The sequence below is a fragment of the Tupaia chinensis genome, unplaced genomic scaffold (assembly GCF_000334495.1).
Source record: "Tupaia chinensis unplaced genomic scaffold, TupChi_1.0 Scaffold000539_1, whole genome shotgun sequence".
NCBI classification, from domain to species: domain Eukaryota; kingdom Metazoa; phylum Chordata; class Mammalia; order Scandentia; family Tupaiidae; genus Tupaia; species Tupaia belangeri.
Genome location: NW_006160052.1, coordinates 2568068 through 2584144, shown reverse-complemented (window position 1 = coordinate 2584144; position 16077 = coordinate 2568068). Strand labels below are relative to the sequence as shown.

Here is a 16077-nt window from a genome sequence, read left to right as displayed (position 1 = left end):
TGATCTGGAAAGATAGCAGATGCATAAAAATAATAACCGTCACTATTCACAGAGCCAATGTGTCCCAGGTCACAGGCTGGCTTTTGAGACTTGTTATTCATTTGATCCTCAAAACAACCCAACAATAAAGAAACAAAAAAGGGCTAGTTTGTGCTTGGTCTAAGGCCACACAGGCACCAGCTCAATGTGAGACCCTGGCTCTGACTGCCACCTGCACCTGCTGCCACGGGGGATAATGGCCGCCCCCACTCTGAGATGACCACTGTTAACCTCCAGACACTTCCCGCCGTCTCCTCTCCCCACTTCCTCACACACGTGAGCTCGTACTAACGTTCTTCCTTTATATTTCTTGCTCCAGAAAGGACTTAAGATATTTTCATGCCAATATACAACTTTATTTCATACACATGTAGCTACTAGCTTTCCATCTGATGTAAAAGTATAGAGTTTTAATTTTTTTTTTCTTTTTCGAGAGATTTTCACTATAGGGCACGTGCGCTCTCCAGACAGACAGAGAGAGACAGAGGGACAGAAAGCAAGAAATCACTACCCAGGCAGGATGGTCACGCTGCAATCCCTTCTCCTCCATTCTCCTCTCAGGATCTTGGGCATGCACGCACACATGCCCGACGTGAGTTTAAGCCACCGGGTCCGGGACGTGAACCACGGTCGACTACATGGGAATCCAGCGACATAGCCATTACGCTAACTGCTGGTTCCCACCAGAATGGTTTATCTTTTTAAGAATTATTTAATTTTATTAATTGTCATTGTTTTATTTATTTATTGAAGTTGACCAGAGAGACAGTGAAAAGGAAAGTGAGAAAGCAAGCTGCCAAGTCCAGGACCTGAACCGTGGTCAGCCATGTGGGAGTCCAGCACTTAAACCACTACTCTGCCTGCTGGCCAAGAGAATGTTTTTTTAAAATCATAACCAACCAGGAAGCAAAATCTTCCTGGAGCATCTGAAGAAGAAAACAGTTCTGTGAAATGTCATTTTTCTCGTTACCCAGCTCCAAGCGACTTCCATGGCAACTCCATTCCTTAGTCAAGACTGAGGGCAGAAGCACCCAAAGGCGTGGTGGTTAAAGGCGCTGGATTCCCACGTGGGCTGACTGCGGTTTGAGTCTCAGACCTGGTGACTTGCTTTCTCTTTTTCCCTTTCTCTCTCTCTCTTTGTCTCTCTCTGGCGAAATTGAAAAAATAATAATAACAAATGGAATTTAAGGAGGGGCTGTCAGATGGTGTAGTGGTTACGTCGCTGGACTCCCACATGGCTGACCATGGTTTGAGACTTGGACCCAGTGACTTGAAAATCACACTGGGTGCATGTGCGTGTATGCCCAAGACCTCAGGAGAATGGAGAAGTGGTTGAGGCATGGCCATCACCCCTAGGGGGTGATTTTTCACTTTCAGTCTCTCTCTCTGGCAACCACATGTGCACTATGGCAAAAAAATAACATCTCAAAATAAGAAAAGGGGCTGGCAAATGGTGTGGTAGTTAATGGCATTGGACTCCTACATGGCCAACCATGGTTCGAGTCCTGGACCTGGCAGCTTGCTTTCTCACTTTCCCACTCTCTCTCTTTCGCTCTGTCCCTCTTTGGTCAAATTGAAAAATAAGTAAATAAATAATGTTAAACAAAATAATTCTTTAAAAATGTACGTATATATAAATCAGGAATAAGAAATTATGAAAAATGACCAAGCAGATTTTAAAAGAATACAGAACTTCTAGAAATGAAAATTACAACAACTGAAATTCAGATGGCCTTTTTAAAAGTTTTTGCAATAGGGCACGTGCACTCACTGGAGAGGCAGAGTGAGCGAAAGAGAGAGGGAGAGGAGCACCCCCTGCAGGAGGGATGACCATACTGCAATCTCTTTCCTCTATTTCTCACTTAGGATTTTGAGCATGCAAGCACATGTGCCTGGTGTGTTTTTCGAGCCTCTGGGTCTGGGATTTGAACTACACAGCTAGACAAGTGAGATCCAGCTGCCTTAACACTGCACCACTGGCTAGCCCAGATGGTCTAACATCTTCCATCAGAATTTCCAGGAGGATGCGATAGTAAGACTGGGGATAGAGCAATACTCAGAGATCACGAGGACGTTCATTCTCTCCTGAACTTGTCTGCAAATTTACTGTGATTCCGACAGATTCCTAGCTGGGAGTTTTTCCTCTAAGGAACCTGGTGAGCTGATTCTAAAATTTACATGGAAGAATCAAGATAGTCCTAAAGAAGAGTGAGGCTTGATGCTCACAGTAAAGCTACAGCCACTGAGACAGGGACCAGGACAGACACGTGGCCGAGGGAACACAGCAGGGGGCCAGAAACAGAGGAGGGCACACACCCAAAGTCCCAGTGAGAGAGCGCTGCTGAGCGGACAGGGCTGGGACACGGCTACTTCCTCAGTGGTGGCGGGGTACCGCTTTTCCACTGAGAAAAACATGCAACACCAGCCACGAAAACCAAAACCAGATCAATCAAAGGCTTCAGTGCGAAAGAGAGAAGAGGCACTGAAGAAACGGGTCACGGTTTCGCCCACATGGGTTTTTTTGGTGAAACCTGACCTGGAGAAGTTTCGTCTCAGCCAAGGAGGTGGCTCTGCTCTGCAACGACGCAGGATCTTCCCTCCAGGGTTCTCCAGGGGCGGTGACTCCCTACCGAGAGCTGGGATCCACCGCAGGACCCCTGGGCACGGCGTTTCTGCCCCTCCACTCAGTGGCCTTTTAGCCCCTGGAACCAATTCCGACAGCTTCGCAGCCTCCCCCCTTCCGCTGCCACTGCTCCTAGCACGAGCGGACGGCAGGGACCACCAAAGGCCACTCCCGGCCGGCTGAGGGCGAGGGCGGGGATAGCGCACGGCATCAGTGTACACTCGGACAGGCTCTGGGCTGGCAGCGGTAGTGCTGACGCGCTGCTCAGCAGAGCGGCATCCCACCTGGAGACCGAGGTTCTCATCCCCAAGCCGGTCAGCCTGAAACACAGGGCACACGTGCACGTGCCCGATCTGCCCTGCTGGGGAAGGGGGTCATGGCGGGACCACTCTCTGCGGGCGGTGCCCACAGTGTGTACCTCCTGCCCTTCCCTCTCAGGCGCACATGCTCTATCATAAATAACTTTTTAAGAACCATTTTTTATTCAATTTTATTTATTATTAAGTTTTGGTTTTTTGGAGAGGTTTTTTTATATTTATTTGCTATAGGATGTGTGTGCTCACCAGAAAGAAGAGAGACGGAGAGACAGAAAGCGAGAAATCACCCCCAGGGGGGATGGCCACGCCGCAATCCCTTCTCCTCCATTCTCCTCTCGGGATCTTGGGCACACACACACATGCAGCCAGTGTGAGTTTAAGCCACCGGGTCTGGGACTTGAACCACGGTTGACTACATGGCAGTTCAGCAACATAGCCATTATATCAACTGCTGGTACCTATTTATTATTAGTTTTTTTTTTTTTTTTGGAGAGATTTTCACTGTAGGGCGCGTGCGCTCGCCAGACCGACAGAGAGAGACATAGAGACAGAAAGCGAGAAATCACCCCCCAGGGGGGATGGTCACGCCGCAATCCCTTCTCCTCCATTCTCCTCTCGGGATCTTGGGCACGCACGCACACGCGCCCGGCGTGAGTTCTAAGCCACCGGGTCCGGGACACGAACCGCGGTCGACTACGTGGGAGTCCAGCGACATAGCTATTACGCTAACTGCTGGTTCCCTATTTATTATTAGTTTTAAAAGAATTCTTTTATTACTACTTCTTAAACATTTCACTACTTTTTTAAATAATTGTTTTTAATTCTATTTAATTAACTAATTTACTTATTTATTTAAATTTGACCAGAGAGGGACAGTGAGAGAGAGAGAAGGAACCTGAGAAAGCAAGCCACCAGGTCTGGGACTTGTACCACAGTTAGCCATGTGAGAGTTCAGTGCCCTTAACCACCAAGCCACCTCCTGGCCCCTTATTTATTATTACTTTTTAATTTCACCAGAGAAAAACACAGAGAGAGAGAGTGCCTTAACCACCACGCCACTTGCTGGCCCCTACTACTATTTTTATCGGGTCATTGGAAAAGTCATGCTGCATTTTTGCATAGAGAAACATGTTATGGGGACCAGCAGGTGGCATAATGGCTACATCGCTGGACGTAGCTGACCACAGTTCAAGTCCTGGACCTGGTGGCCTAAACTCATGCTGGCCATGTGTGCGTGCATGCCCAAGATCCTGAGAGGAGAATGGAAGAGAGGGGAATATGGTGTGGCCATCCCCCCTGGGGGGTGATTTCCCCTATAGCAAAAACCTCTGCTCTCCGCCCCCCCCCAAAAAAAAGAGAAAAATATATTATGACTTTTTGGGGGGAGGTTATTTATTTATGCTATAGGGCGTGTGCGCTCACCAGAAAGATAGAGAGAGACAGAGAGACAGAAAGGGAGAAATCACCCCCCAGGGGAATGGCCATGCCGCAATCCCTTCTCCTCCACTCTCCTCTTGGGATTGTGGGCATGCACACACACGCACCCGGCGTGAGTTTAAGTCACCGGGTCCAGGATTCCGGCGACATAGTCATTACATAACTGCTGGTCCTGATGTTATGACTTTTTTAATGACCCAATAATTTGACCAAGAGAGGGAACGTGAGAAAGCAAGTCGCCAGGTCTGGGACTTGAACCACAGCAGGCCATGTGGGAGTCCAGTGCCTTAGCCACTACACCACTTGTCAGCTCCTAATGAACAGATTTGTAAAATTAGATAGGGCCAGGACCAGCAGATGGCATAATGGTTTACATCACTGGACTCCCACATAGTCGATCGTGGTTTGAGTCCCGGACCCAGTGGCTTAAAACACATGGGGCATGTGTGCATGCGTTTCCAAAATCCTGAGAAGAGAATGGAGGAGAAAGGATTGTGGCATGGCCATCCCCCTTGGGGAGTGATTTCTCATTTTCTGTCTGTCTCTCTCTCCCTCTCTTGCAAGCACAAGCGCCCTACAGTAAAAATCTCCCACACCCCCGCCCCCAAAAATGATAGAGTACCTAGAAAAAGAAAAAGACTAGGCTTTGGGACTTTTTCCCTCGGCTCTGCTCACGACAACTGAAGCCGTGACCCCAACAACATGGGAGCTGTACTCATGGGACACTCATCTCCCTCCCTCTTGAGAAGAACTGATCGTAAAATAAATCCAGCTCCATGGTGGCCCCTTTCAAAGTCGTTGCCTCAGGAAGTCACACATGGCTCCTGGGGGAGGCTGCCTTTGCTCACAAACCTCCAGAGTTCGTCTGGAAGCAGCCTCCAGGGTCACCTCCCCACAGACGGCAGCTGGCTTGGCTATCATTTTCAAACTTCTCAACCACGGACAGACCTCCTGTGTGAGCCTGTCAATATGAACGGCATCTGCAGTGACCCCAGGATACAATGGCTTAAAAATCCCCACGTTCATGCAAAGCTTTTCGGTTAAAATAAGTGCGTGGTGGTGGGCAGGACAGGGGCCAGGGCAGGCAGTGACAGTGAGAGCTACAGCGAGAACAGCCAGCATTCCCCTCTCCGCTGTCAACGCACCTGGGAGCCAGCAGAGGGCAGCCGAAGCGCCCTCGGCCAGCGCCGGCTCCCTCCTCGGTGGGTCAAACGGACCACAGAAGCACCCAGAGAAGTTCCCCAGGCCCTATGGCGAGCCCGGAGAGGAGGGCAGAGAGGCATGCCCAAATGTCTGGAGCCTCCATGCCGTGCTCACGATCTCAGACACAGATACAAAAATAGAGAGGAGAGCTTTTCGTCGAAGCACATAGCAAATTGGTGATGAACATTTTAATTTCATTTACTTAAACGTCTTATAATTAGGTGAGTCAAAAATAACTTGGAACGAAAGAGTGAGAATACTCATGCAGCATAACTGGTACAAACTTCTGGGGGAGGGGGACCAGCAGTTAGTGTAATGGCTATGTCACTGGACTCCCACGTAGTCGACCATGGTTTGCGTCCTGGACCCGGTGGTTTAAAACTCACACCAGGCGCGTGTGCGTGCGTGCCCAAGATCCCGAGAGGAGAATGGAGGAGAAGGGATTGCGGCGTGGCCATCCCCCCTGGGGGGTGATTTCCCGCTTTCTATTTCTCTGTCTCTCTCTGTCTGGCAAGCGCACGTGCCCTATAGCAAAAACCTCTCCAAAAATAAATAAATAAATAAATAAATAAATACGTACATACAAATTTCTGGGGGAAACTGGTATGGAACAAAAAAATTTCAAAATATACACCTCTTTGCCTCCGCTGTTTGGTTCCTAAGAATTTATTCTAAGAATGAGTGGTGATTTACCTATAAAGCTGTCTAACTCAGTATGTTTTCTTTCCTTTTAATTTGCTATAGGGCACATGCACTTGCTAGAGACAGCGAGCGAGAGTGAGAGGGACAGAGAGGATGGGCATGCCACAGTCCCTTCTCCTGCAGTCTCTTCTCAGGATTTTGAGCACACCTGCGTACATGCCTGGTCTGTTTTTCAAGCCCTGGGTCCAGGACTCAAATCATGTAGTTGGCCATGTGAAACCCAGCTGGCCCTGCTTGGCCTGGTTTTCAGAGCGGGAAGCCAGAAACCACCTAAATGCACACCATCAGGAGAAAGGTGCATGAAACCTGCGTCCACGCGCAGCCTCGCGTGCCTCTCTGTGACAGCAAGGACAGATGCTAAGTAACACGGGATGTGGCCATGGGACAGCACAGCAGGGGAAGTTCCAGAACAGCACATGCTCTGTGGTCCAGCTCCTGCTCCTAAAAATGTATATAACATTAAAATACGAGGGGCCTTCGAAAAATTCAGGGGAGAATGCATGTTATAAAACTATGCATAGATTTCATTTTTTGCACAAAAATAAACTCATACTTTAATTCCATTTTCCAATTAACATTTTTTTCATTGCCAGGGGTGCAGGTACTCTTTGGGGCAGGAGGTGGGTGGTCTGAGAGTGCATGCATGCATGCATGTGTACACACAAACACACTCCCCCAACCACCAAATGGGACGTGGTTATGCTGCGATCCTTTTGCCTCCATTTCTCCATCCTGTCAGGATTTGGGCACGTGTGCAAATGCCCTTGGTATGTTCTCCAGGCTGCTGGCACCAGGATTCGAACTACAATGCTCCATGTGGCATCCAGCTCCCGATGCACAGCCCTTAACCATCGCAGCGCTCCACAAACATTTTTGAAGCCTCTAGTGTATTAAAAAGACTTAGGATTCACATAAAAAATGTCCACAGTGGTGGAGCCAGCAGGTGGCATGGTGGTTAAGGCCCTGGAGTCCCACATGTGATTTGAGTCCTGGAGCTGGTAGATTGAAAATCATGGTGGGCATGTGTGCACACTCCCAAAATCCCAGGAAGAGACTGAAGGAGAAGGGACTCCTGACTGGCCATCCTCTGTAGAGGATGATTTCTCACTTTCCCTCTCACTGTCTCTGTCTCTCTTCTCTCTCGTGAGTACAGGTGTTTCATGGCAAAAACCTGAAAAAAAAAAAAAAGTCAACAGTGGTTATATTTGATCAGTGGTTGCCAATGATTTTGGGATTTGGGGCTTCCATTTTCCACATTTATACAAGAATGTGCTCCCTTAGAAGAATAGTACATGGAAATTTCTAAGGTAGGAGCACAGGGGGTCCCAGCAACAGCTTTGGGAAAGTACTCAGGGTTTGGGGAGCTCAGCAGGACTGTGAGCTGGGAGGCGCAAAGCCCACGGCCTCTGGGACGCGGGCGGCTTTGTCCAGGGTAAGGACACTCTGCCGCTTTCAGCAGCAGAAGCATCTCATGGCCAAACCTCTCCTAGGCAGGCTTCAGGTCAAAGACGGGACAGAGATGTCCATCTATCTGGAATGAGTTGGGGAAGACAGACTTTAAAACTAACAAAACATCTGGGAACCAGCATGTGGTTAAGGTGCTGGACACTCCCACATGGTCAACCACGGTTTGAGTCCTGGACCTGGTGGCTTGCTTTCTCACTTTCTCTCTCTGTGTGTCTCTCTGGTCAAATTAAAATAAATGAATGAATAAATAAAATTTTAAAAATAAATAAAGTCTTTCCCAGACAAGCAAAAACAAAACAAAACAAAACATCACTCTGGCTTTCTGTTTTTTTTCGTTTTGAAGGTTTTTGCCATAGGGTGTGTGCACTCCCTGGGAAGGAAAGACAGAGAGAGACAGTGAGGATGGCCATGCCTCAGCCCCTGCTCCTCCACTCTCTTCCTGAGATTTTGGGCATGCGCACACTCATGCCTGGCATGCTTCAAGCTGCTGGGTCCGGGACTCGAACCTCGGTAGGCCCTGTGGAAGTCCAGCGTTGTAACCACACCACCACCTGTTGACCCCCAAAAGATTGCTCTGTAGTCAAGGTTTACCACCCACATAACCAAGTGACAGGGCGAAATATCACAGAAAAGCAGCGGGTTTTCTGGGTGAGCAGGAACCAGCAACAGGGCTTTGTGATTGAGTTGAGAATGTATGTTCATGTCTGAGCACAGCTGGGGTCTCAAACAGTTGCCCCCAAAAGCCCCTGTTCTAGGGCCTCCTGGAGTGCTCAGTTAAAAGGCAGGTTTTGCAGGGCCCACCTCAAAGCCACTGAATTGGTCCTTGGGCCCGATTTAAGAACCTCTTGTTGAGTACAGCGAAACAAGTAGAAACACTGACCCACCCCTTAACACAAAGGGGTTTGCCGGTGGTCTCTAACATGAGCTGACTTGGAGCAGGGCGGGGAAGATGGCAAGAGGCCCCACATCTGGGCTGGGAGAGGATAATAATGGTGGACGCTGTGGTTTGGCCTTGATAATGAATGGTGTCTGGCGATCCGATCCCCCAAGGGAGGGTGCTGAGAGAGTGGGAGGGAAAATGCGGTCCTCTGCACTTTCCTGGAGTTGGCGTGCCCCTGAGTGTGTGGCCCCTGCTCACACTGCTCTGCAGTGACCACACCGAGAGCGAGGAAGGATGTGCCCTGGCCGCCTCTCTGAGCATTCCAGTGCCTGGCGGCACACCCGGCCCCACACGGGAGCTCAGCGCAGACCTGCTACGTTGAGAACAGACCTGACAGGTGCACCATGGACAGGGTGGGCACTGCTGGAGGGGCACAGGTACAGCTGACAGCAACTGTGGTGGGCAGGGGGAACAGGGTACAGATCTCCAGGGGGACAAGCCCGGCAGTCCCTTCACTTTTTCTTTTATTTCCTTCATGTGTAAAAGCAACGGAGACAGAGAATGACAGACATAGACGTCTGGCACTCCGACCGTCTTCCTAACGCGAGCTTCTCCTAGCTTCAGACACCCCCACCCCCATGCACAGGCGCCTGGCATGTTCAAGGAGCCCTCCAGGTGCCCACCTGGGTGGGTCAGCCCACAGAGCACTGCATCAGCACTGTCACTGTCTGGCCCCCTCCCTTCCCTGTGTGGTCTCAGACCCCAGGAGATCTTTACGGTGGCTTCAGGGACTGGGATGACTGAGCCACTGGGATGTGACACGAGCCTGAGACCAGTGGAAGGGAGCAGAGATTCCCCAGACAATCAATCCACCCAAGCCAGGAGACGGCCTGTGTATACATACAACAGTCCTGAAGCCACTTCCACACGTTACCAGCTCCACTCCTAGGCCCCTGCCCCAGGGATGGGGCCGCAGAGTCTTCCCCAGAAGCCGATTATGTGACAAGTCTGGGCTTGCTCTGGCTGGAGTCAGGGATGAGAAGGCAGGAACAAGAGCCTCCCGCATCCTAACACCAAGGGCAGCAAGGGCCCTCTGCGGGGATGCAGTTTGACTCTGCCCTCCTCGCCCCATCCCAGTGGCCAGGGAATGCAGGTGGGCTGTGGCACCCCACTTGGCAGACAGGATAAGCGGTCAGAAAGAACATCAGGCTCTAGAAGGATCAGCCCACCCAGGAGGGTGCAGCCAGGGAAGCAGCGCCCAGGGAAGCAGCGCCCGGGAATCCCTCAGGAAGTGCGGTATTACAGCTGACTTGGCCTGGGTTGACCCTTGGAGCCTGAGTAACTTGTGAGGGGAAAGTGCTGCCTGCTCTCCCCAGCTGGGGCTTCTGCAGCGCCTGGCAGTCAGTCCCCTGAGCCTCAGTCCCAGGTGCAGGGAGGGAAAGGGATGGAGCTGGTTGCTAGGTGACATGCCGGGCTTCCTAAACTGCATGGTCCCAGGTGATCCTGTAGAGGAGGAGGAGTAGAGCAGCCCCTTCCTCTGGGAGCCCGTTCATGACCAAGATGGTCCCCAGCTTGGGTCTGCCCAAGGGTGGACTGCCTCCAGTGCATCTTCCACACCCAGGGACAGGTCGGTGAGGGGGCTCAGTACCTGTGGCCCCACGCCTGCGTGGATGAAGTGAGCAGGCAGTTTAGGAAAAGCAGGAGCTGGAGAGGGGAGAGACAGGTCAGAGGGGAGGTGGGATGGTGGGTGCACGCACACACATGTGCAGCAAGAGCAGCGGGAGGCCGTGCTGTACTCAAATCTCACTCAACAGCAGGGGGAGGTGGAAGAAGGGGTGGGGGCAGAGGTGGGAGTCCGGGGGACAAATCCGGCCACAAGGCATAGGGTGCAGAAGCTGCTGGAGGACGTGGGGCTGCACACCCAAATCTAGTGCCAGGAGGGCCCAGAACCTGCATGGTGGGGGAACAGAAGCCAAAACAAACAGACCTACGAGCGGCCTCGGAGCTGGGGAGCTGGGCAGTGTGGGTGTGGACGCGGGGGTGTGCCTTCGCTGTGCTGCACACAGTGTCCTCGTTCCCCTGGGCTGGGCTGGGCTGTGCTCAGGGAAGCAGGCTTTCTCTGCTCTCTGGTCTACACCGCCAGCCCACATCAGGCCAGGTCAGGGAATGGGTGTTACTACAGGGCTGGGTGCTGGCCAATGACCTCCCGACCCATTTCCTGAAGGAAAACTAGCCTGTCTGATCTAGACTGCAAACAGAATCCAAGCCCTCAGGGTCCAACAGCCCCTCTCCTGGTGGGCATGAGGGGAATCCTGGGCTTTGCCCATGGAGATAAATATCAGGTGTTGGGGAAGGTACCACCTTCTCGTCTTATGTTCACGCGCTTTTTAATTTTTTTCTTAAATACTGCAGCCCACTCCTCCCTTTCCATGAACACGCCCTCATCTCTGCCGGGTCCTGATGTGTTTGTTCCAAGTGCACCCAGAGTCCAGGCCTGAACATGCGCGGTTCCAGTGTTGGCAGCTCGAGAGGGAAACTTGATGACACTCGTTTGCAGGCATCCTAGACTTCGGGTTGTTATGAGTGAAGACCCCGTAGCCTCTCTCTGCAATCTGGGTCCTCGCACTCGGGCTTCAGCAATGACAGGGGAGGCTCCCTCTGGCTACGGGCCACTTCGTGAACGTGGCCTGGACCACCTCAGCCTCTCAGCCTCAGTATTCCCATCTGTAAAGGGAGCCGTAACTCCCACCTCATGGGACCACCTTGTCCAGCGCTCTCAGGCAGGAGCTGCAGTGACTGGTAGTGACGCTGAGTAATGAAGTGAAAGGAAATCACTACGTACGGAAATGCAGTTGCCCTGACTTTGGGACCAGCAGTTGCACGTCCCAAGCCACGTGTTCGCTATGCCACAAGGAAGCCCCTTTCGAGCAGGGTGATGGAAACCGACAGAGAGGAGTTCCCTTCAAGGCGCCAAACGGCAGGCCTAGAGCAGGTTCTAGAGTCAGACGGACCCGGGTTTGTGCACCGGCGCCTTCATTTTAACTAAGCGACCTTGACAAATGCCTTGAGCTTTCTGTTTTGAGATGTAGGGCGGTCACAGTCCCGCCTCTCAGGGAGGCTGGGAAGATTGAAGGAACACACACACACACAATCGATTAGTCACGTGGCGCCTAACAATGAGGATACGCTCTGAGAACAGCAACGTCATGATTTCTGTGTGTTCTGTGGTTGACCAAAAAGTCACCATGGAGTACGTGCCATCTAACAAATCGACTGAACGGACAGCTGGGGAGGACTCTGGCTTCCTCACGCACAGACACACGCGCATGTTCGAGCAGGTACATCCAGGTTGAGTATCCCTAATCCCAAATGCTTGGGACTGTAAGAGTTTTGGATTTGGAATATTTGCATATACGTAGTGAGATAGCTTGGGGATGAGACCCAGGTTTTTCACAGAATTCATGTGTTTCTTTAGCCTGTACACACGGCCTGAGGGTAACTTTACGTAGTAGCATGGTATTGCAGGTTGACCGCAACCTGTCACATGAGGTCAGGTTTGGAATTGTCCACACGTGGCATCCCATTGGTGCTCAGAAGTTTTGGATTGTGGAGCCTTTTGAATTTTATGATTTTGGACTAGGGATGTTCAAACTGTACTACTGCTAAGGTAGTTGTTTTTGTTATTACCATTATCATTTTGACCTGAAACCCACTGAGTCTGCTCTCTGGGACAGCACAGAGCAAGTAACCACCTCTGGATGGGGCTGGTTGGCATTATGCTGTCTTCCAGACTAAAGATGCCCATTCCCCTCCTCTCAATTAACCACACCGACCGCCCAGCCCAGGTGTGGTCTGCCCAGCTGCAAGAGCCGCAGGGCTCTCACCTGAGCGCCAGCCCTCTGCTCCAGCAAGTCTGCTGGAATCACGGGAGATCCCGCAATCTTCCCCCGGTTGCGGCTCCAACTTCTCTCAAGCCCTACTGGTCACCTCATCCACAGCCGGCGAGGGGCTCTAAGACATCATCTTTCTATTAGGTCTGTCTTCAGTGGGGTGGCCCTGGAGTCAGGAGACCTGAGTGCACATCCGGACGCACACTGTGTGACCCAAGGCACTGCATGTAACCTCTCCAAGCACTGCCAAGGGCAAATGCCTTTTCTTTTTGGGCCGGAGGGCATGTGCACGCGCCAGAAAGGGAGGGAGAGGAGAGAGCACCCTTCATGAGGAATGGTCACACAGCAATTTGTACCCCTCTCTCCTTCCTTTTTGGATTTTGTGCATGCACACACGTGCATTCAGCATGTTTTTCAAGCCCCCAGTCATGGGACTCAAACTGCACACTTGGCCACAGGGAATCCAGCTGCCTTAACCGCCAGTCAAGGAGCTGGCCTGCGAGTGCCTCCTCTGACCACCTTACAGATGACCAAGTGCTGCGGGGAGTTCCTGTGACAAGAGCGAAGTGCACACAGAGATGCCCGCCTTCCTGAGACGGGGCCCCCACACTGCATGTGGCCCAGCTCAAGGCCCACGGTGTTTGGTTTAGGGAGCAACAGAGGACTCCCCACGTTCCGTGGGCACGTTCCTTCTCCCAGGCAGCTCAGGCCTTGCAGGCAGCTGTGCCTGACTCATCCCTTCCCTTTCCTCGCCGAGAGCCGTGACTCACCACCCAGCCCTGTCAGGCTGGCAGCCTCCCGTTTCCTTCCCAAGCACGGCTGGGGGGCCAGCCCTCCATCCCACCAGGCTGCCCCATCCCCGGCACCTCTCTGACCTGTAGGGCCAGGCGTCCCACAGCCCGGAGTGGCATGCTGCCTCAAGTGCATCTCCCCTGTGGGCAGGCTGTGCTGTCCTTGCAGCCTGACTGTTGTCCTGGAGGGCAGGCCCTCGAGTGGCAGGCAGTGGCCTACCCAGAGCGCGGCTGCGGGTGCCCACGGGAACCTGCCTAAACTGCTCTAGAGCCTGCGCTCAGGGTGAGGGGGTGGGGTTCAAGCTCTCCAGGTGATCCCAGTACCTAGGGCTGAGAACTGGAAGCAGCCTACTCAGCCTAGCTGGCTGCTCTGCCTGTGTCTAATCAGGCCTCTGAGAGGGCCTGGCAGGGGGTGCTCAGGGAACACCCCATGGTTGTCCAAGGCGGACCATCTGGACAGCCCTTCCTAGGCTTGCAGCCAGCCTGGCCATAAGGCAAGAAGTGGGTGGCTCAGGGGACCCTCTGCCTGGGGAGACCCAGCTGCACTGCCCAGAGGGTGCTGGGCTCTGTGGGGCCAGCCGGCCGCACTCTCTCTCCTGGGAACAAGGAAGGCCCCTTCACTCTTCCTCTTTCCACCCCTACTCGGCCTAGGGCCAGCTCCCAGATGCCCTTTTCTATGGGGACACAAAGGACTCAGCCTCCCAGGCCAAGCCACAGCCCTCTGGCTAGAAAATGAGCAGCCTAAGGCAAGTGTGTGAGTAGGCGCAGAGGGAAAGGGGTCCTATTTCCCAAGAAATTCCCCGCCTCCTCCCCAGCTGCTCGGAGCCTGACAGAGGGAAAATCCTGCCTCCTCAGTGCTGCTGAATCACAGTCCCATGGGACTACCTGCCAGCCTGGGGCGGGGAGGGAGCCGGCTGTCCCCCCACAGCCAGGGGCACGTGGGCAGCTGAGGCCATCCCTCCATCCCTCCATCCCTCCAGCTGCTGGAGGGCACACCCTGCCTGGCCTGGGTGACTGGCCTGGCAGGAGCACCTTGCTCAGCCCGGCCCCATGACAGCCATACCCTCACTGCTGGCTCGGTGAGTTACCCGGCAGGGTGGGGCTGGGAGAGAGCTCAGATGTGGAACAGAGGCTGCGCTGGGACCACAGGACCTTGGGCTCACTCTCGACTCTGCCCCTCCACATGTGACCCAGGGCAGCTGGACCTCAGTTCCCACATCCACAAAATGGGGGCAACAACATCCACCTGGGGGCTGGCCCTGTGGCCTCGATCCCACATGGCCGACCATGGTACGCTCCTGGCCCTAGACTCTTGAAAAACACACTGGGTGTGTGTTAGTATGTGCCCCGAGCCCCAACAGGACAGGGACACGGAGAAGGGACTGCACGTGAGCACGCCCTATGGAGGGGTGCCTGCTCCCCTCTCCCTCCAGCGAGTGTACGTGCCCTCCGGCAATTACGAAAATAATACACACCTGGGGAAGGGCTGCTGGAAGGCCGAACAAGACACTGTGACGCAGTGTCTGTGACCAGTACTGTGTAGGGCACAAAGTGGGAGCCTGAAAACAGCAGCAATTATTACTAGTCATGTATGTACTAGTTTTAGGATTATAAAGAGTCTTGTTACATAATTAATTTCACTTAATCCTTACCACCTTGTGTGACAAGTATTGTGACTCCCACTTTTTTAAAAAAATTATTTTATTTAACTTTATCCATTTACTTATTTATTTTAATTTGACCAGAGAGGGATAGAGTGAGAGACAGAGAGAGAAAGTGAGAAAGTAAGCCTCCAGGCTCAGATGTGGAACAGAGGCTGCGCTGGGACCACAGGACCTTGGGCTCACTCTCGACTCTGCCCCTCCACATGTGACCCAGGGCAGCTGGACCTCAGTTCCCACATCCACAAAATGGGGGCAACAACATCCACCTGGGGGCTGGCCCTGTGGCCTCGATCCCACATGGCCGACCATGGTACGCTCCTGGCCCTAGACTCTTGAAAAACACACTGGGTGTGTGTTAGTATGTGCCCCGAGCCCCAACAGGACAGGGACACGGAGAAGGGACTGCACGTGAGCACGCCCTATGGAGGGGTGCCTGCTCCCCTCTCCCTCCAGCGAGTGTACGTGCCCTCCGGCAATTACGAAAATAATACACACCTGGGGAAGGGCTGCTGGAAGGCCGAACAAGACACTGTGACGCAGTGTCTGTGACCAGTACTGTGTAGGGCACAAAGTGGGAGCCTGAAAACAGCAGCAATTATTACTAGTCATGTATGTACTAGTTTTAGGATTATAAAGAGTCTTGTTACATAATTAATTTCACTTAATCCTTACCACCTTGTGTGACAAGTATTGTGACTCCCACTTTTTTAAAAAAATTATTTTATTTAACTTTATCCATTTACTTATTTATTTTAATTTGACCAGAGAGGGATAGAGTGAGAGACAGAGAGAGAAAGTGAGAAAGTAAGCCTCCAGGTCCGGGACTCGAACCACAGTCAGCCACGTGGGAATGCAGCACTCCACGTGCTGGCCCCGTGACTCCCATTCTAAAGATGAGGGTCCTAAAGTTCAAAGACCCTGGGGCCATGGCAGGGACCCAGGGAGTGGTTTCCATCCTCTCACTCCCAGCTACTGCCTGCTCTAGACCCTGGCCTGTCTGTTGACTTCCAGGGCAGTGAGAAGAACCCCCATGGAACCCCACAACACGTACGCCACAGCTGACA

General features: G+C 52.5%; 1 protein-coding gene across 2 annotated transcripts in view; it reads right to left on the bottom strand.

Annotated features, from left to right (window-relative positions):
• UBTD1 (ubiquitin domain containing 1) overlaps positions 1–16077 on the bottom strand; it is a 75425-nt gene that overhangs the window by 4941 nt on the left and 54407 nt on the right. The window contains exon 1 of one of the 2 annotated variants that reach the window (XM_014591187.2): positions 13434–13535. The exons of the other annotated variant lie outside the window; for it this stretch is intronic. Coding sequence (XP_014446673.1) covers positions 13434–13485 — 52 coding nt within the window. The 5' untranslated portion in view covers positions 13486–13535. Of the gene's footprint in view, positions 1–13433; positions 13536–16077 lie in introns of those variants that run through there. 2 annotated transcript variants of the gene reach the window in all.